This window comes from Delphinus delphis, chromosome 3 (assembly GCF_949987515.2).
Source record: "Delphinus delphis chromosome 3, mDelDel1.2, whole genome shotgun sequence".
Classification (NCBI taxonomy): Eukaryota; Metazoa; Chordata; class Mammalia; order Artiodactyla; family Delphinidae; genus Delphinus; species Delphinus delphis.
The window spans coordinates 34,712,950-34,739,614 of record NC_082685.1 but is presented as its reverse complement, the minus strand read 5'-3'; the positions used below and the strand labels follow the sequence as shown (position 1 = coordinate 34,739,614).

Genomic DNA, 26,665 nt, shown 5'->3' with positions numbered 1-26,665 from the left:
CACAGAATGAATAAATTGGGAAGAAGTCAGCGGGCAATGTTTTCTATCCGGTACTTCTGAAAGGGTGGGAATTCCTATTTAATAGGTCAGGAAAAAATGAGAGATGATGAAAACCTGTGGCCGCTTATGCCTAAAGACTTCATTTTCCGGGGGCTGAACTATGAACCATGCCTTTTCCTACTGGGAAGTCTTGCTTCTTTCCAGAGATGATGCCTGGGATTTCTACTCGTCTCCTAAGGAGTACAGTCTCATCATTTCTATGCCAGAATGGCAAAATATAACATATTGGTCACTTTTCTGTAGCCCTGGGATGGTAACTGTGACAAATCAATTGAAATTTCTAATTACAAGGAGCATAAAGTCCTTCCCCAGCTAGCATGTACCTCAGGTTGACTGGAAGTAAATGACTGCTCTCTTTCTCAGGATTTCTCAGATTTTCACTGATACCTCCATTAAGCCAGTCTAATTTTCTTATCAAAGTTGACAGACAGATATTACTCTAGTATGGTGTGTGTTTCTTATTGGTATCTCTTTTCTGAGCTATTAAAAATATTTCCAGTCAGCAACTTGAAGCCAGGAGAACTAAGTGGAATATGAATTCACATTTTAAAATTTTACCTGAAATGAGACTTCTCAAAGAGAAACATTGTGAGAGCTGGTGGTATCACTGTAATATGCTACATAAGGAGTAACCACACATAAAAGGATATTTTGTTACCTTTCAATACCAAGCCATGTTGCTATGTAATTAGTCTGTACTTCAGAGTCCAAGTTGAACAGAAAAAAATATGCAATTTTTGTGACATAAATTTGTGAACTATATTAAAATGATATGTTCATATAAACAAGAACAAGGCTGACTTCTTAACTATTGTTCCTGATAGTTGCAGGTAGCCTTTTAACAGAGGCTAACAACAACAAAAAAAATCACTGAACAGGAAGCTGCATGTACCACTCATCTATACACTGTCTCTGAAAGGTGACAAAACACGTTCCCTACCATTAGAAAATATGGTTTTTCACCACAGCCCTAGTGATAGGTGTGATTATCCCTATTTTACTGGGAGAATTTGAACAGTTTACCCAAATCCCTGCACCTTGTTAATGACATCACTAATACTTGAGTTCTCAGACTGGATCCTGTATATTTTCCACTACAGTGAACTACTCTGCCCTTATGTAAAACACGTTTTAGTATCTAGTCAGATGTTTGTAAGAGTTAAGTTTAAATACACTGGGACGTTGCGTTTCTTTTGAATGGATCAAAGTAGCAAATGCATTCATTTGTATCTTCACCTTTAGATTTCTGAGCCAGAGTTGTTTTATTTATATAAATCCCAAGGTGGATTCATTTGCTACAGTGTGGGAATTTGATGATGGGCTCAAAATTACAAAAGCCTCGTTGAGCTAAGAATCAGTGGTGGCTTTTTCAGAGGGTAAGGAAGAGAAGCTATTACACTAATACAAAGAGCGTTCTGGGGCTTCCCTGGTGGCGCAGTGGTTGAGAGTCCTCCTGCCGATGCAGGGGACACGGGTTCGTGCCCTGGTCCAGGAGGATCCCACATGCCGCAGAGCGGCTGGGTCCATGAGCCGTGGCCGCTGGGCCTGCGTGTCTGGAGCCTGTGCTCCGCAGTGGGAGAGGCCACAGCAGTGAGAGGCCCACGTACAGCAAAAAAAAAAAAAAAAAAGAGTGTTCTAGAAAAGAGTGCAGAGAACTGAGATCTTAGCAAATACCTAGGTCCTGTTTGAACCTAGAGAAAACCACTATCTGGAGGCTTTGCCAATATTGAATTTCCTTTCATCTAGAGCTGTTCTCCAAGAGGAAAATTCTAGAATGGTTGTTAGGCTGGCATTCTAGACAAATGAATTTCAATCCTCCTAAAAGTAACAGGTTTATTATATAAGGTTTAAGAACAAATGAGAGGAATTTTTCTTGTTATGATTGGGGCCCCCAGTCATCCATACCAGCTTTCTATATTAACCCCATTCAGTAATTGCTCAACTCTCTGCTTTTTTGCTTTTTCTCCATGATCCTTACCACTGGCTCAAAATGGGCAGGCTGTTTACTACAAAAAGAGTACTGGTTTGGGAGGCGGGAGTCTTGGGTCTGCCATTCTGTGTCCTTGGATAAAACACCTCTCTTTTTCAATGGGTCTCAATTGTTTAACCTTGAAGAGGATAGACTTGATTGTATAAACGCTAAGACCCTTTCTAACTTTCTCTTTTGAATGTTTAGTAGCACTTCTATGCTTGTATGTGCCAGAATGGTGTTAATTATATTCCACAGATTACACTACTTTGTAATCATAACTGACATTAATAGGCCTTTTACTGTGTGCCAGGAATTTACCAGGCACATCATATATCTTAACTCTTTTTATGGTCATGATAACCCTATGAGGTATATTCTCTTATCATCCCTACTTTACAGATAAGGAAGAGAGTTAAGGCACTTGCCTAAAATCATACAACCAGTGAGTGACAGGACTAGACCTTTAGAACCCAGCCTGACACCACAGTCCTTGCAGTGGACACTTTGATATCCCCTCCTTCCCATTACCTTTTCTGAGCTGGTGCGCCCATTGCTCGGGTGCTGCAAGGGTTGGCTGCTAGCAGTTCATGACTGTCCGCTTCTCTGGAGAACTGCCTTTGACCAGCCTAGAGCCATATGAACTAGGAGATTAAGACCACCCCACCTTAGCCTGTGGAGTACAAATGACTGCTGCTCTGGCCTCAGGGTGGGACTAACTCTGGCGCAGTTTGTTCCAGAACCTCCTGGAAGCTCTCCTCCTCAGGCTGAAGCAAATCCATGCTTAGCTTTTTTCTGCTGCCCTTGCCTGCTTCCCTCACTCCCCCTTTTCTAACAGCTAAACCCCAACAAGTCACCCTTGCAGGAATTCTGGACTCCACCTTGGCTTCTAACTTGAAGCAGCTCCTGTTCTTCAAGACAAATCTGTGCTCCCTTTCCTCAGTGCAGACAGTCACAGGGAGTTTTGAAAAGATAGATTTAGCCTGGAAAATAATTATAAATTACACTTTTTATTTTTCATTGTATTCTCCCCAATTGCTATTTTGCTCTTTTTTCATTACCATATGAGCTTGAACAAACAACAGATGAAATAATAATGGTGAAGTTTTGAAATGAAAGCACACGTATTAGACTTAATGTGGAAGACTGTGATGGCTTTTTCAGCCCTTTGTCCTCTTCCTTCCCTAATTGCATCTAGCTGAGACGCTCAAATCACCAATCGATTCTTTAATAAGCCAGAATGGTGTAGCCACTCTGATGCAGCTGATTTTTCTTCTTTTTTTTCTTCTTGGCAAGCAGCTAAGACTACTAACAGCTCACTGTGTCCTTATATCCACATCTTTGGGGATTAAGTTCAGCAAGGTATCCAGTAAAAAATATTTCCAGAAGCAATAATTTCTAAAGTAACGTTTAATATTTTAAAAGCCCATGTTGATCTCTGCCTTGGTCTTAAATGCTTTGGGTGTATAGTTCATCCGGAATTCTTTTTCATGGCCATCTGAGCTACAGCATTTATTCATTTAACAAATAATTGTTGAATTCCTTCTGTGTACCAGGCACTGTACTAGATGCTGAGAATGAAATAGTGAGCTAGATAGCTATAGCTACTTCTGTCATGGAGCCCATGGGTTAATTATAGTCTAAAATGTAATTCAATATTCATAGCAATCATATACTTCCAATTAAGATCAGCTCTATGAGAGTCATGTGGTGCTATGAGATCTTACTGAGAACATCTGATCGAATAATGGCTTCTCTGATGATGGGATACATTAATCGGCATCTGAAGAAAGAATGGAGTTAAGTAGAGATGGGGATATTAGACTTTGAGCTGAGGGAGTCAGCATGTGAAAAGACCCTAACGTGAGAGGTAGCAGAGAGCATTTAAGGAACTGCAAGAACCCCAGCTGGAGTGTAAAGAAATACTATTTAAGATGAAGCTGGAGAATAGTCAGGGAAAAGACGACACAAAGTCTTACAGGACAAGTTAAAGACTTTTAATGTGTCCTGATATCAGTGGACAATAGTGGAAGGGTTTGGAGGTATTTGTATATGACATGATTGGAGGTGTGGAAAGTATTTCAGAAATTGGAGGCAACATAGGCAAATGAGGACAAAAGAATGAACAGGACCCCTCGGGACAGCAGAAGGTAAATCAGGTTGGGTGGGCATAAAGAGGAGAGATTATAAATGGTGTGAGACACAGCTGGGATGGTTCATTGTGGACCAGGGCAAAATGGACTAGAATCACGTGTTGAGTAGAATGGATTTTATTCTGAAAAACTTGAAGGGAATGGCATGAGCATAAATGCATTCTAGAAGGATTAGCTTAGACCAGCACTGTCCAACTGAGCTTTCTATAATTTAGTAACTTTTATAATTTTATATATAAATATATAAATAGCTGTTAAGCACTTGAAGTGTGGCTTGATCAACTGAGGAAATAGAATTTAAAATTTTTTTTAGTTTTCAATTTTACTTAAGATGGCTACCACTTAGCACAGGTCTAGTCACAGTACGGGGTATATGTGTGCAGGGTGTGCTGGTGTTGGGGGCAGCTGGAAGGTTGGAATGAGGAAAAGGATTGAAGAGATAAGTTGGGAATCTGGGAGAGATATGATGCCAGGAAGAATAAAGACAGGAAAATCATAGAAGCATGAAATGAAAATATTTACTTTGTCTAGGGCTTAGAGAACATGAAGGGAATAATGAGAGGGAGAGAAACCTAGATTAAACTCAAATTACAGACAGCCTTGCATGCCACACTAAGGCGTTTGGACTTTCTGTGAAGAGAAGCATGGATCTCTAAAGGTTTGGGAAGATTGACATTTAAGCAGAACTTTCAAAAATGTGCTTGCCAGAAACTTCATCTAATCAGGGTATGTAAGATAAATTAGCATCTGTGTGTTTTATTAGAGTCCTTGTGCCTTGGAGTAGTGACACTATATTCATATGTCTTTCTTAGCCTGAGGACTCCCTCATGGCAAGGATTACAGTTTAGCTATTTTGCCCTCTCTTGACCTCCAAGGACCTAGTTGCCAGAAAAACGTTGAATGTAATTCCAGAAGAGCTGAGAGCCTAAGCCATGACTGGGAATGGTTAGTGAGTGACAGATGCAGAAACACTTGGGAGTGACATGCGTAGACGTTAGCAGCTGATTGAATTTGAAAGCCTTTCCTCTCCCACAATGCTCTAGGTGCATAAGGTCAGGGATTGGGATTCTGCCCAAGGACTGGGTATTCTGCTCATACTTTTGGGCACGGAGCAAATCTTGAAAACAACTTGGTGCCAATCGAAAGGCAGTATTTAATAAACTTTTTTTTTTGCAGTGTTTATTCCAAATATCTAGAAGTAAAATATATTATGTGCTTCCAGGTTACCTTCCAGCTTACGTCAGTGTACACCCCTACCAAGAGTGTGTAGCTCTGTTCTCTGTCCATGTTTTGTCAGTACTAGAAATTACCAGTTTATTTTTTTCCCTGATATGATAGGCTAAGAATGAAATACTATGATTTTACTTTGCATTTCACTGATCACTACTGAAGTTGAGAATCTTTTCTTGTATTTAGTATCTATGAATTGTCCATTCATTTTTTTCAGCCTAGCTAAAAATGTGGGTCTCTTTCTCAATAATTAAGAGCATTACTTATGTATAAGTGATATTAGCCTTTGATTTCTTATTTATTTGGGAAATATTTTATTCAAATGTGGTATTTTGCCTTCTAAAATGATTTAAAGGAAAAATACCTATAATACAGAAGTTCTAAGTTTTACATGGTAAACCTGTAATTTTTTTCTCCTTTATGTTTGTTTTATGGTGTACTTGACAAAGCCTTTTCCACACTAAGGTTATGAAGATGTTCTATTATATTTTTTCCTTAAGTAGTATTTATATTCATGCTTAAATCTGAATCTTCAGTAGATCTTAAATTTATTGTTGTGTGTTAGGTGAGGTACAGATCTAATTTCAGAAAACACTTTTCCTAAATGAAGTTGTAGCCAACAAACTCTCCTGCCTGCCTGTGGTCAAAACCAGCCCTGTGGAATTATGCCTCAGATTCAATGAGGAGTGATAAAGGAAGATCTATTGCATTGTCTCAATACATCTCTCTCTCTCTGTCTCTCTGAGTTGTAGTAAGAGACAAAATAATCTTGTTCTCATTTAATCCATTTAATTTAGAATCAGTCTGTGAGACTCCATCGGTCTGTATCTCCACATTACCTTACATAGTGCTCTTTGCATAAAAATGATTAAAATATTTGTTGACAAATAAAAAAGAAACTAGAGAAAGGAATGTAAGGAAGAGAATATTAACACTAATTATGCCTTCAACTTAACCTGGTGGGGAATATATACTCTATTCAACTGTATTTAAGTAGAGTAAGAAACTTGGAAGAGGAACAAAGTAGTTTTAGTTTTTTCAGCATCCTGACAAAACGTTTAGGAGGTTTAAAGATAATATTTGCAAACCATACAGCCCAGTGTCTGCACATAGTAGGTCCTCCTTCCTGGTAAACAGAAAATAGTTATTATTTCAGGCATTCACTGGAGGGGAAGATGTCTCTATCATGGACTCTTTAAGTTTTTAAGAGGAGACAGCTTCATGTATGAAATAAGAGCCTAACCACTCCAACAAATCTGAATTTTAAAGCTTTCAAATGGTTAACATCACAACTAAAAAAATAATAACTGAAGTTCATTATTCACTAATGTTGCTGTCTTCCTAAAACTAGACATAAGAATCTTACAAAAAATAAAAACTGAACATTAATGGGTGTTATTCAACTTATATCTCTTCTCTACTCAGTCATAGCCTCTGTGTGTTCTAAATTAAGACAAAAACAGGGAACCAAACTAATTTATAAAATGCTATGACTTTAAATATCATATGTTAGAATAAATCAATAGAATAAATTTGAAGTGGCTGAAATAACCACCTTTGACTTTAATCCTTTTGGGCTTGGGGAAATCACTGATGTGGCACTTTCAAGAGATTTGATTTTATAGGGTTCTCAGCCAGAGAGTTTTTAAAAATACAGAAAGTGATAGAGCCTTAGATATGACAGGCATCAGGCTGTCACTGTGAAGCTGCCTTGCTTTTAAATGGCCTGTTCCCAAGTTTGAATCCATAATCTAGTGACAGAAAAGCTTTGGATTTGCTGGCAAAGATGAAAGATGCTCAGAAGCTATTACCTTAAAATAGAAATTGATAGATAAATAGGCTGTAGAAGTTTAGATTCTGACCTGAAGGGAAGTGGAGAATTAAATTGAGATAATTATCTGTTCACTTGAGGCAAAATTAAAGTTCACCTTTAAAAAGAGTCAGATCATTAATGCCAAAGTGTAGATTCTCATTCACTTACATGATAAGGAGTAAAAAAGGAGTTACTAAAATTGTCTAGATTTATCTAAAATACTATAATTCATAAAGTTTCATTTAAAAACATGTTTAAAATACGCAGAGTATTCTCAAGGGCTTGGAAAATAGGGAGAAAAAGTGCCCCTGAATATTAGTATTTAAAAAGAAAACGTCTCTTTCTTTGTGTTTCCTATGTAGAATAAGAAACTTGAATTCGCCTCTGGTATTGTGATCAAAGAAACAGGAAAGAAAAAGATAGATATTAATAGGGATCATCTCAAGTTAAATGTCTTTATTCCTCAATCATCGCCTGCGTCTGTTATATTCTAAATTAGAACAAAACAAAGACCAAACAAATTTATGAAATGCTATGACTTTAAATAGCTTAAGTCCAAATAAATCAACACAGAGAAGCATCATCTCAGGGAACTAACCAAAATCTAGTTATGCTCAATAAGAAAATTCCTACCTTTAACTTTTCAGGGATAATTGCTAAATAATGGCTAATCACTGCTCTTGGACAGGGAACCAATATTCCCATGGGAGCCTAATTCCCTAATTAGTGTCTGGGTCACTAATGTTGCCTTAACCAGGATACTGAATTAGACAAGTGACAGTCCATCAGTCCACCGAAGGGCAGTATTAGGATGTATTCATAACCCCACTTAGGAAACACTGCAGGGTTAGAGGAGTCTTTACTCCCTTGACGAGTACCCAGTGAAGGGTTTTCTATCTCAGCAGCTTAGAAGGGTGTGGAGTGAAGCTTGAGAGGGGGAAGGAAGAAGTGGACTAGGTAGTAAAAATTCACCCAGCTAAGTCAGTCTTCTCCCCATGAAGCTTCTAAAGCACCTTATGTTCGAATCAGATCTAAATCATCTAAGTAAGTAGAGAAACACAGACATGAAACCAAGTAATTCAACTAAAACACATGATTTGGATTTCATTGTCCGTGCATTTTAGGACAAATCACAATTTAGTAAAGAAAAAAGAAGCAACATTTGAAAAGTGGTCTCATGTTTTGCCTCACATTGGGAGAGCGTATATAGTCTTTGAAACTGATGTTGTCAAACAGTACTATAAAGAAGCATAAATATATAGTAACTGGGATATGTCTCTATAGTATATTTTCTAACTTCAAAAATTAAAATTTTGTAAAATTTCACTTGGAATCATACAAAATGAAAGACATGGAATTTTAAAAACAATGCATGCATCATGATTTTAACGAATCAGAGACTTGGGATTATGTCACATTACATTGTTCTCATGCATAGCTATACGGTCGTTCTTGGATTCCTTGATTACTCTCTGTATTATTTACATAAACTCCTTCGTAACCCAAATGTTCCAGAATACAACTTCTTGATTTTTGTTTCTTTCTCTATATTTAAATATATTCATTCATTTAATCATTTACTCAACAAATGTTACTGAATGCCTATTTGGAATCAAGCAGGATGCTAAGTACTGATAGGGCAATGATGGGCTAGAGGAGGCACAGTCTGTGGACTCATGAAGATAAAGTCTAATAGGTGGGACAGATATTACAAAAATAACCACACGAATGAATAAGAAATTACAAACTGAAGTTAACTGCTATGAAGGAAAATCACAGGATTCAACAGACATATGAGAAAATGACTCAGCACAGAAATGTGGTTATAAACTGAGTAAAACAGTCATTTATTAGTACCAAGTACCAGGATATTTCTCTCTGGTTTGTATGGAGAAAGGTCCTGAGAGCAAGAGGAAATTGTTACAAACCTTAGGATTCACCACAGGCAGGCGAGAAAGGCACAGAGCAGAAACACTGTTTCTTTCCCTCTCCACCAAACAAAAAATTTCACATTGTGTGTATTAAGTAGGCAGAGAAGGCAATGTCAAAAATCACACGAAAGAAGAAAATATGAGCAATGTGCTCAAAAATGTTTCCTTCCGTCAGTAATCACATTGCTTCTAAAAGGATCAGAATTCAGTACAGGTTGGGGTTTGCTTTTTGTTGTTTCTGTTCTTAAGGCAGGTGGGTTAAAACTTTCAAGTGCACATACGAGTTATATACATGCTTACTTTCAAACACTTTACAATTTTGTTAAGGGTTTTCATGGTCTATCTTTGTTCTGTTCCAGGGGATTACGTGGTCATGACTGTCTATTTTGACCTGAGCAGAAGAATGGGATACTTCACCATCCAGACCTACATCCCCTGCACACTCATCGTTGTCCTATCCTGGGTGTCTTTCTGGATCAATAAGGATGCTGTTCCAGCCAGAACTTCTTTAGGTGAGACACAGTTCTTTGTGTTGTACTGTCCCAAGGTAAGTACCAAATATGACTAATCTTTATTCCCCTTTAAAAACTGACTTGCTTTTAATTCAGTCATCAATTACATAGAAATGCCATTTGTTTCATTTTAAAGAAAACTAGCATATTACAAAAAAGAAGCAGTGTATAAAGTTTCCTAGTTTTGTTTTGCTAAATTACCTCCATAGGCTTTCTTCAGTAAGTTTTTAAGTAATTTAAATTAACTTCGGGGGGAAAAAAGAAACCTTTTCTTTTCAGTAGATATTTTTGTTTTGATCTCGGGGCAGTAGTACACTAGAGCTGCTCACACCAGCTCATGAGAGCTGATTGTGTTTATCTTTTCCCCACGTTGTGTTCAGTGATGCCACATTGGTAGTGAAATCAACCATGGTGAAAATATTAACAACATGGAAATAGGCAAACACTAAAACTCAGGGGCACCTTTTCTCTAGGGAATCAATTGTTACACATTTACTAGCACACCACTGGCTATTGATTAATTTCAACGTGCATAATTATTGTGACATTTGAAGACACACATACACAGTAATTGGCTCCTAATAGAAGAACCATTGAAAAGATTATTTTGGGGAAAACATAATTACCTGTGAAATTCTGGGACCCCTCTCTCCACTTTTAATATTATTTGCAGTTTGCTCGATCTCTTGTATATGGTGATATCTGCCTTGGAGTTTCACATCTTTTTCCTCACACAAGGAAAGAGGACTCACGTAGATTACGACAAAGCCACAGACTCACAGGGACATTGGAGTCTAGGCCCATGAATAAAATTCTCATACTACATAAAATTTCCTAAAGACTTAAATTACTGAAAAATGAATTATAAAACCACTGTCCTCTTTTATCATCTGTATGAAAACTAGAACCATATTTCTTGCTCACTCTTTGACTAGAGAGGCAGTATCATGTAATAGTGAAGAGCTTGGATTTTGAAGTCCAGAGAATCTGGATTTCAACCCACACATATGGTATGGCCTTGGATATACCCTTTAGTCTCTACAAATCACATTTTACTCACATGTGAAACATATATCATTTCCTGTACCTAACTGTGGGGTTTTATTAGGTGAAATTAGGTGTTCCATGCAAAGTTCACAAGGCATAGTAGGGCCTCAGAAATGTTAGCATTTATAGTCTTTTCTGACAAAGTGATCTGTACCACGTTATTAAAACTGAGGGCAGAAATGATTACTGGGAAAAAAAGACATCATTTGCATTTCTGTTCTCCTCCAAACCTAATTTAGTCTCCCATCTGTTTCAAAATAAAGTTATTTTGAGTTTTTCTGTTATATGAGGTACTTTATGTTACAGGCTGTACTTAACAATTATAATGTCCTGTCTAATGCTACATATGCTAAGACAAACCCAAAATGTGCTGAGTCTATTACTTAAGGACTATTACCTGTGATTCTGAGTAGTGTACTGCATTACATGCTTATATGTCTGTTACATCAGAATGTAAATGTCTTTTTCACTCCCAGTATAGTGCCTGGCACATGGCTGGTACCTCAGTGATTATTCAAGGAATGTATGCACTTATGAATGGATGGAAAAAATGCACTGATGCATTCCAATCTACCCATTCCAAAAATATTTTAAGGGAAGGATTTTAGATCAATCTATTCTCTTGAAGTCTAGTTCCTGCTAGTCAAAATCCCTCTTAAGACCACTCTAGTAGCTCATTTCCACGACTTATTCAATGAGTGCTCACTGGCACAAGACCATGGTGGGAGAAGGGATCAAGGTGAGTGGGCTGAGGAACAAGGGACGGGTCCCCAAGCAAATAGCAGGTAGGTGCTCCTCTTATTTGTTGATCATTTACTATAAGTCAGGCGTCTTCAACATGGTCCCCATGCTTTTTCTACTCTTCACAACAGCCTCACATAGAAGTTGTAATGATAATAAAGGTTATTATCACACTTTTAGAGCTAAGGAAGCAGAGGTGCTGTAAGGTTAAATGACATTTACAAGGTCACACAGCCAGTAGATAGTAGATCTGTACCTTGGCTGATGGACACCTAGATTTGCTCTGGGTGAGACCTTGTTGAAGGCCAGTCGTGGGAAAAGGTAGGGTACTGAGCTGGTTTCTCTGTTTTAGCTTTGCTGTCTCACATCTTTAGATCAGTGCTTCTTAGATTTAACTGTACATTTAACTCAGTAGGGGGCCTTCAAGAGTACAGCTGCCATAGTCCAACCTGAAGAGACGCTTATTTAATTTGTTGACAGCATGGGCTGGGTGTCAGGATTAAAAGAAAAACAAAATTTCCCAGGTGATTCTAATGTGTGATCAGGTTTAAGAACACTGACCTAGATTTCACTGAGTCCAATTGCCTTTTCCAGTGTTTACAATCAAGAGTTGAACCAGATGACATTAAACACCTGTGAACTTCAAGTTTATTGCCATTGAACAGTTAGAGAGCCAAGTTATTTGATGAGTGAGATAAATATACCCATGTGGCTCAGAGACTGACTGCTTTCTAAACTCAGATCACCACAGAATGGGGAATATTCGTTTTGGAACTTACAACACTTGAGTATAGTTTGGTACACAAGTGGTAGCTGGTGAGGTTTAACCATGATGTAAGGATGATGGATGAAACAAGGACAATACGAATTGGTATTTTTCACCCAAGTTATGAGGTAAGGTAACATGCCTGAAGAGCTTACTTCATGCCAAAGCTGGAGGAATGGAAAGAAGCTATGGATCTTTTTTATGTATCTCAGGTAAGAGAACTCTAATTTCTTACTTAGCAAAACTAGGCTTAAACACATTAAAAACAAACGAAAAAACCACATCAGGCGATCTTGTTGTTGGTTGGCAAATCACTTAAAACTACCATTTGTCTATTCTTCATTGTTCTCTTCTCTGTGGCTCCAGGCAGACCTGAAAATATCTTGAAGCATTTTTTTAAGATTCTTCTTTTACATGGCTGTGATGAACTTCCATGTAGCCTAATAATATGAGACAGGCCACACTGTCTTAAGTGAACTTAATAATATGAGACAGGCCATATTGTCTTAAGTGAACTTATCCATGGTATCTACTGTGAATACTGACATTTTCACTTCTCATAGGTCATATGTGGTTTGAGGCCTGAATGTGAAGACCAAAGTGCCAATTTAGTTTTGAAATTCCCCCACAAAAACATCAGCTGTGATTGATTAGGTATAATCAAAAACTTCTACATGAATTAACGTATAGACAACCTAAGTGAAGCTTTTTTTTAGTTTGAGAAGCAGATCTTTCTTCTCTAAAATAAATGATAATAACACCTTCTATTTATTGAGACTTTACTAGGAATTGTCACTCTATGTGCCTTATTTAATTGAGTCTTCCCAAGAGCCTTAGGGAGCTCCCCCAGTCACTACCATCCCCAGTTTGTAATTGAGAAACTTGCCCATTCTTACGTTTCCGTCATGACAACATGGAAGACCCACATATCTACATCATATCCCAAATTAGGAATTTACAATAGCTCCCAGAACAAAAATAGACCATGAAAACCCTTAACAAAATTGGAAAGTGTTTGAAAGTAAGCATGTATATAACTCGTATGTGCACTTGAAAGTTTTAACCCACCTGCCTTAAGAACAAAAACATCCTGCATATTATGGACCTATTTATAGAGAGGAAATACAACAATGTGGTTCAGAGCATTGCCTTTAAAGTCAGACTTGCTAGGCTTGTATGTCATCTCTATCACTTAACTAGTTTATTCCTTCTGTACTCAGGTTTTTTCACCTGCAACAAAACAAAACAAAACAAGGATAACAGTGCTTACGTCATTGTGAGGATTTTGTGGGATAATTAATTATACAAGTACTTAACATAGTACTTGGACAAAGGAAGAGATTCTTAAGTGTTAGTTTTAATTGCACAGAACAGTATCTATCTCCCCCAAGTCATCAATGTGGATTCCTACTTTCAAATGTAGGTTGAGTCTCTAGTCTTTCATATATACACTATTCTTCAATTGTTTTATTTATTCATTTGATATTTATTGAGTCCTAGCACTATACTCACTATGGGATTACAATGGACATCAAGATATATTTCTTATCTGTTGTCACAAAGTATATAGACTAGACAGGGAGATGGATGACTCCACGATCACTAACAGATGCAGAAATTTAGACTGTTGAAGTGACTTAAGTTCCTATAACTGGAGCTATAACCTATGCAGATACTGAATCTGTGTTGCCTTTATTATAATTAACATAGCTGTTACAGAAGGTAAGCCCCTGACCCTTCCCCTGTAGATACATATAGGTTGTCTTAATTTTGTTCTTTGTTATTAAACAGTTATGGGGGAGGACTTGTTTGCTTGGGCACTGTTGCACAAGGGGGAAAAGAAGTGTTTTGAAATCAGACATTTAATTTTTGTGTTTAAATCCTTCTGCTACTTTACCGCATGGCACTGGTCCTTTAGCCTCCTTTTCCTCAACTATAAAATCAAAATGAAAATATCTGCTGTAAAGATTCAAAGGGAGAATGCACATAAAATGCTTATCAGAGTGCCTGGCATGAGGAAGTTTTTAGTAAATATTAGTTATGATATTACTTCTGAGATACCTATTTTCATCACAAATAGCCTCTAAAGAATTTATCCATCAGAACATGTCAGTCATACACAACGCACCTCCTCTATTTAATAAATACTTTTAAATGACTTCTCCTTGCACTCTGAATAAAATGCAAACTCCTGTGCATGCTCTGCATGATTGAACTTCGATTTCCCCAGCATCACCATGATTTCCCCACCCATCCCCAGAAGCCAGGTAGTTTAAAAATTCAAAAACAGGTAAGGTTTCCCTTCCTCAGAACCTCCCTTTAATTTATTTAGTGCTAATAAATAGCCAAAAGGTTGGTTTCTTCTAATTTTTTAAGCTTCGCCTCAAATATCACCTCCTCAAAGAGGCCTTCCATCTAAGTAAGTTCTGATCATCCCTGCTCTTCTGCATGGCACATACCATAATTTGTAATTATACTTTTCTTTGCTTACTTGATCCATGGTGGTGTCTTTCGCTGAAATACGAGGAACATGTGGGCAGGGACCATGTCTATTTTATTTCTCAGCACATTTTCAGCACGTTTCTCAGCACATACGGTAGATGATATGTAGCAGGCGGGCAATACACATCTGTGAACTGAGTGAATGAATCTGAGTTACACCTCCTTTCCCAATACTGAGGTTGCTCCTCAGAAGTCACAAAACACGTCTGGTTTTATTAGTGACAGTTATCCCCCTTGCTGGTGTGGTCACATGATCTGTTTTGTTGTGTCTTCCTGCAGGCATTACCACTGTCTTGACGATGACTACCCTCAGCACCATTGCCCGGAAGTCGCTCCCCAAGGTCTCCTATGTCACGGCAATGGATCTCTTCGTATCTGTTTGCTTCATCTTTGTCTTCTCTGCTTTGGTGGAGTACGGCACCCTGCATTATTTTGTCAGCAACCGGAAACCAAGCAAGGACAAAGACAAAAAGAAGAAAAACCCTGTATGTATCATTTCTTATTGGGACCTTTGACATTTGTATGCACAGAGATCACCTGGTTTTGTTTTGGTTTGGTCTTGCTTAGCCTGTCTGCAGTCTATCCACACTTTGGGCTGCAAGATGAAAAGGGACTGTGTGGGTTTGGCCAGGCCATAAGGATTCATTAAGGTCATCAGTTACTTGGGAGAGACCTGATTCACTAAGGCAGACTCTTGCTCTCTCTATTTCATTGGAAGTATAACCATGGCTGAACAATGCATTCATCTTCTAGTAGCTTGTTATTTTAGGTTTCATTGATTTTCATCTTTCTGCCTCTTAACTAATATTTTTAAATTATTGATGTTTTAACTTAAATTTTTCATCCAATGATTTCTAATAGGAAGCCACAAGGTTCTTAAAGTTTCAGGGATCACCACACTGCTGCAAATAATGTGTGTGTGTGTATGTGTGTGCATTGCCAGAGGACTTCTATTGGTTTTATAGTTAAAATGTATTTTTTTAGCCTCCCTTTATTTTCTCATATATAAAATGAGTATTACAAAAAAGACATATCTTATGAGGCTGCTGTGAGGAATAAATGGGGTAATGGATGTAAAAAACATTACACAGTACTTTGCAATTATAGTTGATGATGGTGGTTGATGTTGATGATTTACGCAGTTACCAACCTGGATTGAGTTCAGTGACTTGGAAACAGGTAGGATGGCTTCACCTTGCCACCTAACTTTAAATAGAGTTGATGAAGCATAAATATAAATGCCTAAAGCAACTGTCTTTTATTATGGATGTTGAAAAGAGCATGTAGCTACCCGTTTGCCCACTTAAACACAGTGTTTGGTTCATAGGAGGCCCCATGAAAATCAGTCCATTTCCTTACAATACTGGGGGCAAAGGAACTCCTGAATTTATAGCCTTTCCTGGTCTTCTGCTCTAAGGGCTATGAGGGTCATGATAGTGGCCAGCTTTCTGACCCACAGGCTTTGGGGAGCTGAATTATAACCACAGAATCTAGCTAATGCTAGACTGCATCCTGATGCATCTCCAGAAACCCAGGTGAAATTCTACAAATTGCACGTGTTTATTTGAATGTAAGACATTATATAACAGGTGAAGAAGCATCATTATTCTTGATGATTAATGCAAAAGAAACTGTTATCTTTAATTGCCCAAATATTCACTATACTTTATGCAGCCCTTTCTTTCTCTGTCTGTATTGCCTCTCTTTACCTTTGCATTTTCTCTATCCTTAGTTTATTTTCCTTGTTGTGTTGTTTTTTGTTTTCTTCCCCTCCTTCACTTGCTATTTCATTTTCCCCCCAAAGATGGTTCTACAGACACTCAGCATTATTACCTGGCAGTAGAAACAGGGATGTGAGGACTGGCTGAGGACAAAGCCCTCTGGTCCTCTCTATTGTGGAGTGGATTTTGTTGCAGAGATACAAAACACTTGGATTCCTTAAGCCAGGGTCATGAGATGGCAGAAGAAAAGAAGGCAGAGGAGAAAGGGAATTGAAGAACCTGCAAAAATGAAATTACCTGAGAACTTCATGCATTTCCCCCTTTTAAGCCAATTAGATGATTTATCAGAACTATCAAGAGCCCAAGCTGTGAATGAGAAGCTGAAATTTCAGTTTCCCATTTAATATGCCCTTGGGTTCATTGTGTCAGGGCTCTCCTAGTAAGGCCTCCTTGATGATAATTAGAAAATGAAATCAGTATTTCTGATCAGGGAAAACGGGCAATAGAAAGCTTCCTCACACGTGAACAATACTGGCCTTTGCAGTTAGATCACTGTGGATTAATCTACTGGAGATTTCACTAGCAATCAATCACCAAATTTCATTGTCCAACTTTAGGCATATGCTTTATTCCAAGCTCAGAACTGTCCTTCTTTGTTTACAATTTCAGTTCATTTCACTTGCTATGCTTTCAAAATGTATTTTTAATTTATCTTATTTTGTCTCTCTTTTTTTTTTTTTCTTCCTTTTTTCATTAAAAAAATGTGATTCTCTTTTCTGTCTACAAACCCAAAGCTTCTTCGGATGTTTTCCTTCAAGGTATAATGTTTTTTGGAATGGAAATTCACTGCATGCAACTGCTGAATTTGACTATTAATGCTTACATGGTGTTTTATTTATTTTTTATGAGCAGACATTTTAGCATTCCACTAGAGGTAACACATTTAAGATGGAGAAAGTTCTATAGATTTCTAGAATTGATTCAGCAACCCTACATTAATTCAGAGGTTTTGACCTAACGTGAGGCTAAAAATATCTGTAAGCTCTATGAGATGTCATTAGTAAAGTGGGCCTCTTTAAACGTCAAAGCCAAGACTTACCCTCTCCTCTCAGATAAAAATGGAATCCAGTTTCACTGGTTGTACCTACCATGTCCCATATATACCATGTATGCCCTAAAATTTGACTCTGTAAATCCTAATTCAACAAAGGATTGTTTTTCAATAAGTACATGCAATAATCTCCACTGACCTGAACAGTTCTATAAAAATAATACAGTCTTTCTGAAATGCTTTAAGTTAAAACACCCATCCCTCCCTTCCAGGGTGATCCAGGGGCCTTTGGCTCTACCATGCAATATTTAATGAGATTTCTATTCTCAGCTGGATTCTGATAGCTGATTCACAGACAATACGATTTGGATTTATATTACCCTAAAACTAACTCATCCAAATTAACATTAAATAAATGTTTGAGTTTTCTAGCAATTTTGTAATTGGTGCAGCAGAAAAGATTAGATTAACATTTAGTTAATTGGTACTAGTTTCTTCTCATGCCAGACAGAGTTTGATAGCTAGTAACATTTAAAAGAATTTTTCACTCACATGTAGGTTAATATTGCTGACATTCTGAAGCTTCTAAATGGTGAACGTTAGACAAAGTACTTATATATTCCATTAAAACATAAGTAAGTCATACCATTGTGGTATAAACTCAGGAAACTTCTACATTTATATATATCTTGACATTTTCTATTAAAAGCATTCAATACATTTGCTCAGTGTAATGGGGTTATAGTATTTGCCTATATAGATGAGCATGACAGAAAATTTGATTTCAAAATTGACGCGTTTTTATTTCTCTGTTCTACTCATGTGCAACACCATTAAATGCCTTCATGTAACCAACCTCACATCTAATATTTACTAGAATAAGATTCCATGTAGCTGTGTGATTTAAATCTTTAAACTTTGAGTTCTTTTGGTGTTCAATCTTCTTGCTATAGCTATTAGCTTGGTGGTATTATTTTCAGCTGCACTGCTTAAGCTCAAAATTTGAACTCTGCAAATGTGCTATCCTTCTAAGTTCAATTTTACCATTGTAGCTCATGATGTCATAGCAATTCCCTGAGTACTCATTTTCAGATTCATCATTCACATTGGTTGACACTGTGGAGAAATGGTCTAGGATTTAGCAAGTATAACTAACTCTGATCCCTCTCCTTCCCTACCCTTATCTCAGGCCCCTACCATTGATATCCGCCCACGATCAGCAACCATTCAAATGAATAATGCCACACACCTTCAAGAGAGAGATGAAGAATATGGGTATGAGTGTCTGGACGGCAAGGACTGTGCCAGTTTTTTCTGCTGTTTCGAAGACTGCCGAACAGGAGCTTGGAGACATGGGAGGATACACATCCGTATCGCCAAGATGGACTCCTATGCGCGGATCTTCTTCCCCACTGCCTTCTGCTTGTTCAATCTGGTTTACTGGGTTTCCTACCTTTACCTGTGAAGAGGTATGGGTGTTACTGATGTGGGTCTTACTCACTAAATCTCATGGAGAGAGAATGTCCTTTCTAAGTCCACTTATATAATCCCCTGAGTGGTTTATAATACTCTGAATTTGTTTCTGTGTTCTAACCTGGTAAATTGTATTCATGTCATATGGTTTGCACCCAACTCTCCTGTGGTAAATAAGTGTAATTTGAGCTATACTGTTCGCTGTGTCTCAAACCTGCAAGGCCAAGTGAAATTAGAGCAGGAACATTGAAACCAAACAAGATTTTGTTTTCCACGACAGGAATTGCAATAGTGAAAGCCATGACTATTTACAGTGGTGGTATCCTTACTCAATTCAAAATACAATTAGATGCAAAAGATCCCAAACTGTATCCTCTGTTCATCTGGGGTCAAGTTGTGGTAAATTTGATCCCAATAGGAGATCTCCCTTATCTGAGAAAAATCACAACCTGCTTTAAATATAGGAGCCTACACTAGAAATCGATTTCATCTCCAGCCCAAGATATGAGGAAAATTTCCTCCACATCACATGTACAATGATGTAAATATTTCAGTAACGTAGAATGCTTCAAGTTTAATGCATGCATCTCTCTAGAGCCAAAACAAATGGATTGAAGTTAACATCATAAAGTATTTTATTCTGTGTCTTTGGGCTGTAAAAGAATCATGAATGTAATTATAAGGGTTTAGGGTTTGGAATTGGAGGGAGGAATTTTCTCTACCTTCTCCCTCATGCATGAAGATTCAAACATCTTATGTTTTCCTCGTACGACATATTGAAACACCTTAAGTAAAATACAGACTGGATGATTGACATCTGCCACCTCGAAATATGCCCAGTTTCATAGAGAATAAAGTAAATGTGTGTGCTCGCTGCTACTTTGTTTCTTCCTTTTAGGATGATAGGTCATAACAGAACTTACTCTCCATTTCAAGATCTGCTTCTAGTGACTGTGAATGCCTTGTGGGCAGAATCCTTGTCATTTCCTCTTTGGGTCCTCGGCACCTTGTATAGTGCTTGGCACATAGCTGGCGCTCAATAAATGTGGTTGGAAGTGAACTGGCTTTATATGCTTCTGGTGAATCTCTCTGAGCTGGTCTGGAACCAGTGATTCATCTTCTCACATAGGCATTAGGCAGTGCTCTTTGATCTTGTAGAAGTAAACAGAAGGATCCAAAGAATTTTGGCTATTTTTGTTCCTTATCAAACATTTACTTTAGGCAAAGTCCATACTCCTTTTAGAACAATATTGACATCCTCCATTTATGTACAGAAATGAGTCTAGTAGGGCATAATTAGAACCTGTGTATTATTGTTCCAGGTTTGGAGGGGAGTCAGCTCTGACCCATCCACCCCTTCACTGAGGACACATGACAGACATAAGCAGGAGTCATACCTGACTGGTGTTCAGAATGGAGTAATCTACGCTCTGTGCAAACCAAAATGTACTGAAGTTTACATTTAAAAAAATGAAAGAACAAATGAAAGACTTACATGGAGGTTGAGCCTATGACTGTGTCCTCATTCAAGGATATTGTACTCACATGAAGTGGTGGTCCCAGACTTCAAACATAATGAGTTGAGCTCCATGTTCATGTATTCATCCTGAATCCTTATTTTTCTAAAACAGCACCCTTTGCAAGTTCTTCCTTTTGGCAATCATTGCTCTAAGTCAGAATTCAATCATAGCTATAGATAATCTAAAAAGAGTAGAAAAGAAGAGAAAGTGGCATTGTTAATAGAAAACCATGTAAAGTCATGATCAAGTCATCTGGATGAATCTTGAAATACATTTAGCTGCCAATTTTACAAACCTTTACTGTATCAGTGCTCTAGTATATAACCTCAAACACATGTAAATAGAATTATTTTCTTGTTTTGAATTGTTAACATATTAAATGTTGACTCTTTGGGAGAGTTGTTGGCAAATTTTCAATGACGAGAAACATGTTACTATTGTCGACTTGAAATGTATTCCGTTAATGGGGACACTCAAAAAAGCTAGCTTTCCAATGTGTGCATAGTATTGGCAACATGAATATATATTATACATAATCTAATTCTTAATTATCAGCTGCTCCTGGTCTATGTATTTGAAAACCTTTTCACAAAGGGAATTGCTTAATATGTGGACTTTTACAATAAAAATGCTGCATTCTAATCTATGGTGTCAGGTCAGTGTCTGGTTGGACTTGTTTGTCTTGAAGAGTGTGACCCCCTCTTCCCTGTCTCATTCTCCAACACTTCCTTCCCTTTATGTGAATTGTATCTGTGAGCAGTGTGATCATGTTTTGCATGATAATGCTCCTCACTTCAAAGAAATTAAGAGATGTGTTTGGGGTGTGGAGTAGAGATACAAGACAGAAAAGGTATGAAGTGGGTGAAGCTCAAGACTTCTGTGCCTAAAACTTCGGCGTGGTTAAGAATATGGACACTGGTGTCAGACATCATTGGGATCCCAACTCTACCACTGACCAGTTGTTTGACAACTGTCAATTCAGCCTTTATAAGCCTCCATTTTACCAGCTGTAAATTAGGTATAATAAGGCCACCCCATGTGGCAACACCAGCACTCTGCTGCCTCCCACTCCCATCAGATCAGCTCTCTAAAAGCATCCAGCACTCTTCATATGTCTTACATGTGGCTCTGTAGCATGATGTTTCATTTTTAGAGTACTTGAATTGCAAACCTTCCTTTAAACTATAGGCTGAAAATACAAATCTCTTATTGAAAGAAGTCTCACAGATTATTTTCACAGCCAAAGAACACTTCTCTGTAGCCCCCAAAATTAAAAATATAGGGAGCCAGTATCTTATTTTCTTGAAGTCCTTTGAAATTCTCAGAAGAACAGAGTTAGCATAACCCTTTACAAACACAGCTGCCGTAACCTTCCTCTAGCTGTCATTCGCTTGGCCCCTCGTGGCTTCCTGCGTCCAATTTAAACATCTATTTCTCACCTTCCAGACACATAAAAAAATTAGTTTTCACTTTGGTCTTGTCTTCTGTCTAACTCCTTGACCTTATGTTTAGCTAAGTACATATTCATTGGATGGCCTTCATCCTTTTTTAAAGTCTCAATATTATTCTGACTAGTAGCAGCAAGTTTTGTCTCTAATGAAGGTCAAATTAAATTTAACCAAATGATGCGGTCATTGGGGATTATGTCAAAAATTGTTCTCTCTATGACTGTCACTATGGATTTTTGTTAAACATGTAGAAGAAAGAGAGGATGACCTAGACCAATAGCTCTGCTAAATATTTTTAATGCTCATTGAGTTGCCAAAGGTCACACAGCCAGTTAATGACAAACCCAGGAAGCCACCCAAGTATTACTCTTTCTACTGCCCCTCACAGTGTTTTAGGATTTGGAAGTAAAATTGTGGAATACATTATTATCTTCCTGTTAATGCTTTTTTCTTTCGGATCTGCCAAATTTGAAGACGCCTTCTTTCTCTGATCTTGACTTCACTTTAATTGCAATGAGATAAATTTTAAAATATGTAGCAACAGAGATAAGTTGATAGATTTTACATTTATTTTATTCTCTAATGTAATGAGCAATCACTTTTCAGTGCTACCCACTGCTTTCAGAATTCTGTTGCAAAGAAGGGATCTCCAATCATCTGAAAAATTGTAGACCCAGAGTTGGCCTTTGTCCCTCTGAGCTTGGAGCAACAGAAAACCAGAGTGTCCTATAGCTAGTCTCTACAGGCTCGTTCTTTCAACTCTATCAGAAAAGTGGTAGGAACGCTCTATTATTACTTGGTCTGAGGTTAGGAACCATAGGCCAATTACAAAATCCAGTTGTGACTTTCTCTCTATTCAGGATTTTTTTAAAAAAAGGCTTTTCCTTATTATTGTTTGTATAACAAAATGGAAAAGCAGAGGCTCTTACTCCAGATTACACAGGTTCAAATCCTGGCCCTGCCAAGACTTACTATCCAACTTTTCTCTGCCTCGGTTTCTTCATCTGGAAAATGGGGATAATAATGGTTTATAACCCATAGTTTTATTATATGGAATGACTGAAGCAATACCAAGGAATTACTGGATTGTCAGTCATTTTCTTCAGCACAGATACGGAATGTCAGAAAACAAAGGGCACAAGGCTCATAGTCTACTTTGCTTAAGAATAACGATTATCATTTATGAAGTTAATTACTACATTTTTCCACTGTAGGAATGCAGTACAATAAACATCTTTACTGGCATCACACCATACTTAGGAAGTTCATGTACATAAAGAAAATTATAGAGCTAAGTATCAATAAATAACTATTCCCAAATGGAACAGTGTATCATTTAAATCACTATACGTGGTATGCATGAAGATAAACATGTAGATATCTTTTGAAAATTAAACATGATGATTTCCCTTAAAAATCCCCAATAAGATGATTGCTAAATAAACATGTGAAACATTATCAATAAATATGTAGCTCTATCTTAATATAGTATTTTTTTGCAATATAACTAAGTCAAATACATTATTTTGTAGCTAAGTGTTAAAAATCCTTAATGAAATGAACATGAGGACTCAATCGTTACTGAGGACTCTTCCCATATAAAGAGAAAAAAAATGTCACTGGACCAGGGATAGAGACTTTAGGTCATATCTGAAGATTTTCCAAATATTCCTATCTTGGGAGACTCAGTCTCTCACATGTGAATGAAAGGGTTTAGTCTCTTCTCCTTCTGACATATCTTAATTCTACCACTCCTCTGCTGTTTATTATGGTATGATATTATTGATTATCATCTAACATTCAGGCTCTCCTAAACTCTTCCATATCGCCACATAGCTGTCTTGACTCATCTGTCCTATTTCCTCGAGTCTTCTCCAAAATAGTGCCATATTCCTAGAATACCTTTGTCGCTCAACATACTGAAGAGTCACCAATTAAGGATTCAACCTGGTCCATGAAGTCTTTCCAGTGTGGCTAAAGTACGATAGGCTATTTTCTTTCACCTCCTCCAGTACTTGATCTGATTTTTGAATAGTCTAATCCTAATGTTTACCTCAGCTAAGTACTTACATTCATCTAATCCTCTTAGTAAACCAATTTTAAATGAACCATTCTGTGACAAGAATATGATATAAATAATTCACTATCCATTTGCATCTTAAATCAGGTTTTTTATCCTCTGTATATACAAATTTGCTATACAAATTTGCCTCCTAGGTTTCTTTCCTGTTACTTGTATTTTTTACGGGTCTGTAAATAAGACCCCCGTCAAAGAAGTTTTGATTAAGCATCTATAAATTCAATTCAATATAAAGCTTTCAGTAAACACATATTGCAAGTTTCACATAGGGCACTGTGAGTGTGCAGGAAGACATGCATTTTAGGATATTATCTGCTTCAAAATACCCACAATATGACAGAGGAGTCAGACAAGAATACAAGTAACTATAATGAAGCTGCACAAAATAGTTGTATGTACAAGAAATTGTTCTAACTGTGGGTGACCCAGAAAAGATTTCCTCTGTAATACAAAGCATTCTACCGCATGTGAGGAGGACCCATTACTGCTTTAAAACTGTCTTTCTGACTACTAATGAAAGCCTTGTAGAAAATTTGAAAAATATGAAAATGCACAAAGAAGAAATATTATCCTTTATCCACTAGCAACAGTTAACCACTAAAAGCATCATTTATCTTTTTCTCCTTTTTCAGTTTTCTTTCTCTATATATTTAAACAGGCAGATGATATATAGATAAATGATACATAGATAAAGGTGTAGACCAGATACAGGCATAGGTAAAATACATAGGTATGTTTTGTAGCCTGATTTTTCACACAATTATGCATGTGTGTGAACATATGTAACAAAAATGTTTTCTGGCATTCTATTATATCACACAGCTATAGTATAATTTATTTAGCCAGTCCCTATTCTGCTTATTTTTGTGGTTATAAATAATCAATATCTGTATATATCTCAGTTACTGTACATATCTCCCAGCATTTCTATAGAATAAATACCTAAAAGTGGCTTTAATGAATAAAACGGTATAAGCATTTAACAGAGTCCGGGCAGAAACCAGATGGTACACTCAGACGGATAAGTGAAGAAAAATTAATGAAGGGGTTAGTTGCAAAGATGTGGGCAAGGTTAAGACCCACCAATAAAAGGATGATGTAGTACCATGGGTCTAACAACAGTGGAAAGTCATTATTGCCTGAATTAGTGTCCTATTGCCACTGTACCAAATTACCACGAACTTAGTGACTTAAAACAGCACAAATTCATCATCACGTCTGAACGTTGGAAGTCTAACTGTCTAAAATAGAAGTGTCTTCTGGGCTGACTTTCTGCTGGATGCTCTAAGGGAGAATCTGCTCTTTGCTTTTACAAGTTTCTAGAGGCTTTCTGCATTCCTTGGCTAGTGACCCTCCTCCATCTTCAAAGCCAGCAATCACATCGGTCCAACCTCTGTTTCCTTCATCATATCTCCAATTCTATCTCTGGCCTCCCACTTACACAAACCATTGGGATTACACTGGGCCCACCCACATAATCCTGGATATTCATCACCAGATCGGTAACGTAATCACACCTGCAAAATCCCTTTTACTAAGTGAGGTATATTCACAGGTTCTGACGATTGGAACATGAGCATCTTTGGGGGACAATTATTCTGCCTATTACACCCCTCTAGTCCTGAAAAGTGCAAAAAGGAGGAGCAGTAATGGAACCTAGAAAATACTGTGCAACAGAAGCCACCCAACAGGAGCTGTGGATTTAGATAGATGATATAGCCACTGCCAACTAGTGGTCAGGTAGGGAGGGAGGGTGAGGATATTACCCAGCATTCTCTCTTCTCCTCATAAAGCATCCCATTGGTCAAACCAAATGGATAGTATTAGAAGGCAAGGAAACCCACCCAGATAGCTTGGGCCAGAGAGGTCAATGTAGTAGGCGTACCACATAGTGAGGATGGTGGAGAATGAATCTAGAGAAATGGATGGGAACTATCCGGCAAATCTCTCCCAACATTAGCACATGTAGCACAGCCTCTTTGCATCCTAGCTGTCATAACACTCTGATGATAAAGGTGAAATTTAGGTCATTTCAATGGATTCCTATTCTATGAAAAAAGTAATCTTTAAAAGGAATCACAGTGGAATTCTAGAGACCCATATATTTTATACCATGTGTTCTACTCAGCACAAATAATTTTCCAATTGGCTTTATAAGAGTCAAGCAAACACCTTCAGAAAACTGCTTTCTGGGAGTTAATGTGGGCTAATAGCCATGGCCCTCTGGTGAGCCCCATGGCAAGGATGCCAAGTCAGGCAGTGATTTGCAGTCCAAAGCAGCCTGGAGATGTTTTAACAGAGGGTGGACCTTCTGATCCAGTATTTCTCATCTACTATTGCTCAGTTTAGAAGGAGACAAGGCTTCTGAGTCAGTGGGAACCCAAGGGTACAATTCTATACTGGGTTCAAGGCTAAAAATAGCAAAGCCAGAGTCCTATTTCTGTAAACAAAATGACTATAGGACAATTAAAACTTAACTGGCATAACTTAACTGAAAGTGATTACACCTGAACCATTTGGCAAACGGATAAATTCAGTAGATGCTTTGAACCCAGTGTCCAACAGAGTACAGGACTATGATTTCCTCCCAGGGAAGTGCCCCCACTCTTTTGAAAGTCACGGGAAGAAGTAAGTCCTCATTAGGACCG

The 26,665-nt window shown here is 37.7% G+C and overlaps 1 protein-coding gene and 1 long non-coding RNA gene across 4 annotated transcripts in view; one reads left to right on the top strand and one right to left on the bottom strand.

Moving 5' to 3' along the window:
- The window catches only part of GABRG2 (gamma-aminobutyric acid type A receptor subunit gamma2), a 120,939-nt gene extending 99,808 nt beyond the window's left edge, over positions 1-21,131 (top strand). For 2 of the 3 annotated variants that reach the window (XM_060008424.1, XM_060008427.1), the window contains exons 7-10: positions 9,516-9,668; positions 15,004-15,209; positions 17,240-17,263; positions 18,686-21,131. In XM_060008424.1, the coding sequence (XP_059864407.1) occupies positions 9,516-9,668; positions 15,004-15,209; positions 17,240-17,263; positions 18,686-18,961 (659 nt within the window). In that variant the 3' untranslated portion in view covers positions 18,962-21,131. The remainder of the gene's footprint in view (positions 1-9,515; positions 9,669-15,003; positions 15,210-17,239; positions 17,264-18,685) is intronic. The other variant, XM_060008426.1, reaches the window with a different exon arrangement.
- On the bottom strand, positions 15,002-16,685 carry LOC132423090 (uncharacterized). The gene is made up of 2 exons (XR_009518924.1): positions 16,558-16,685; positions 15,002-15,146 (listed from the first exon to the last, which is right to left on the bottom strand). It is a non-coding gene; the product is annotated as an uncharacterized lncRNA (long non-coding RNA).
- Positions 21,132-26,665: the final 5,534 nt, after the last annotated feature.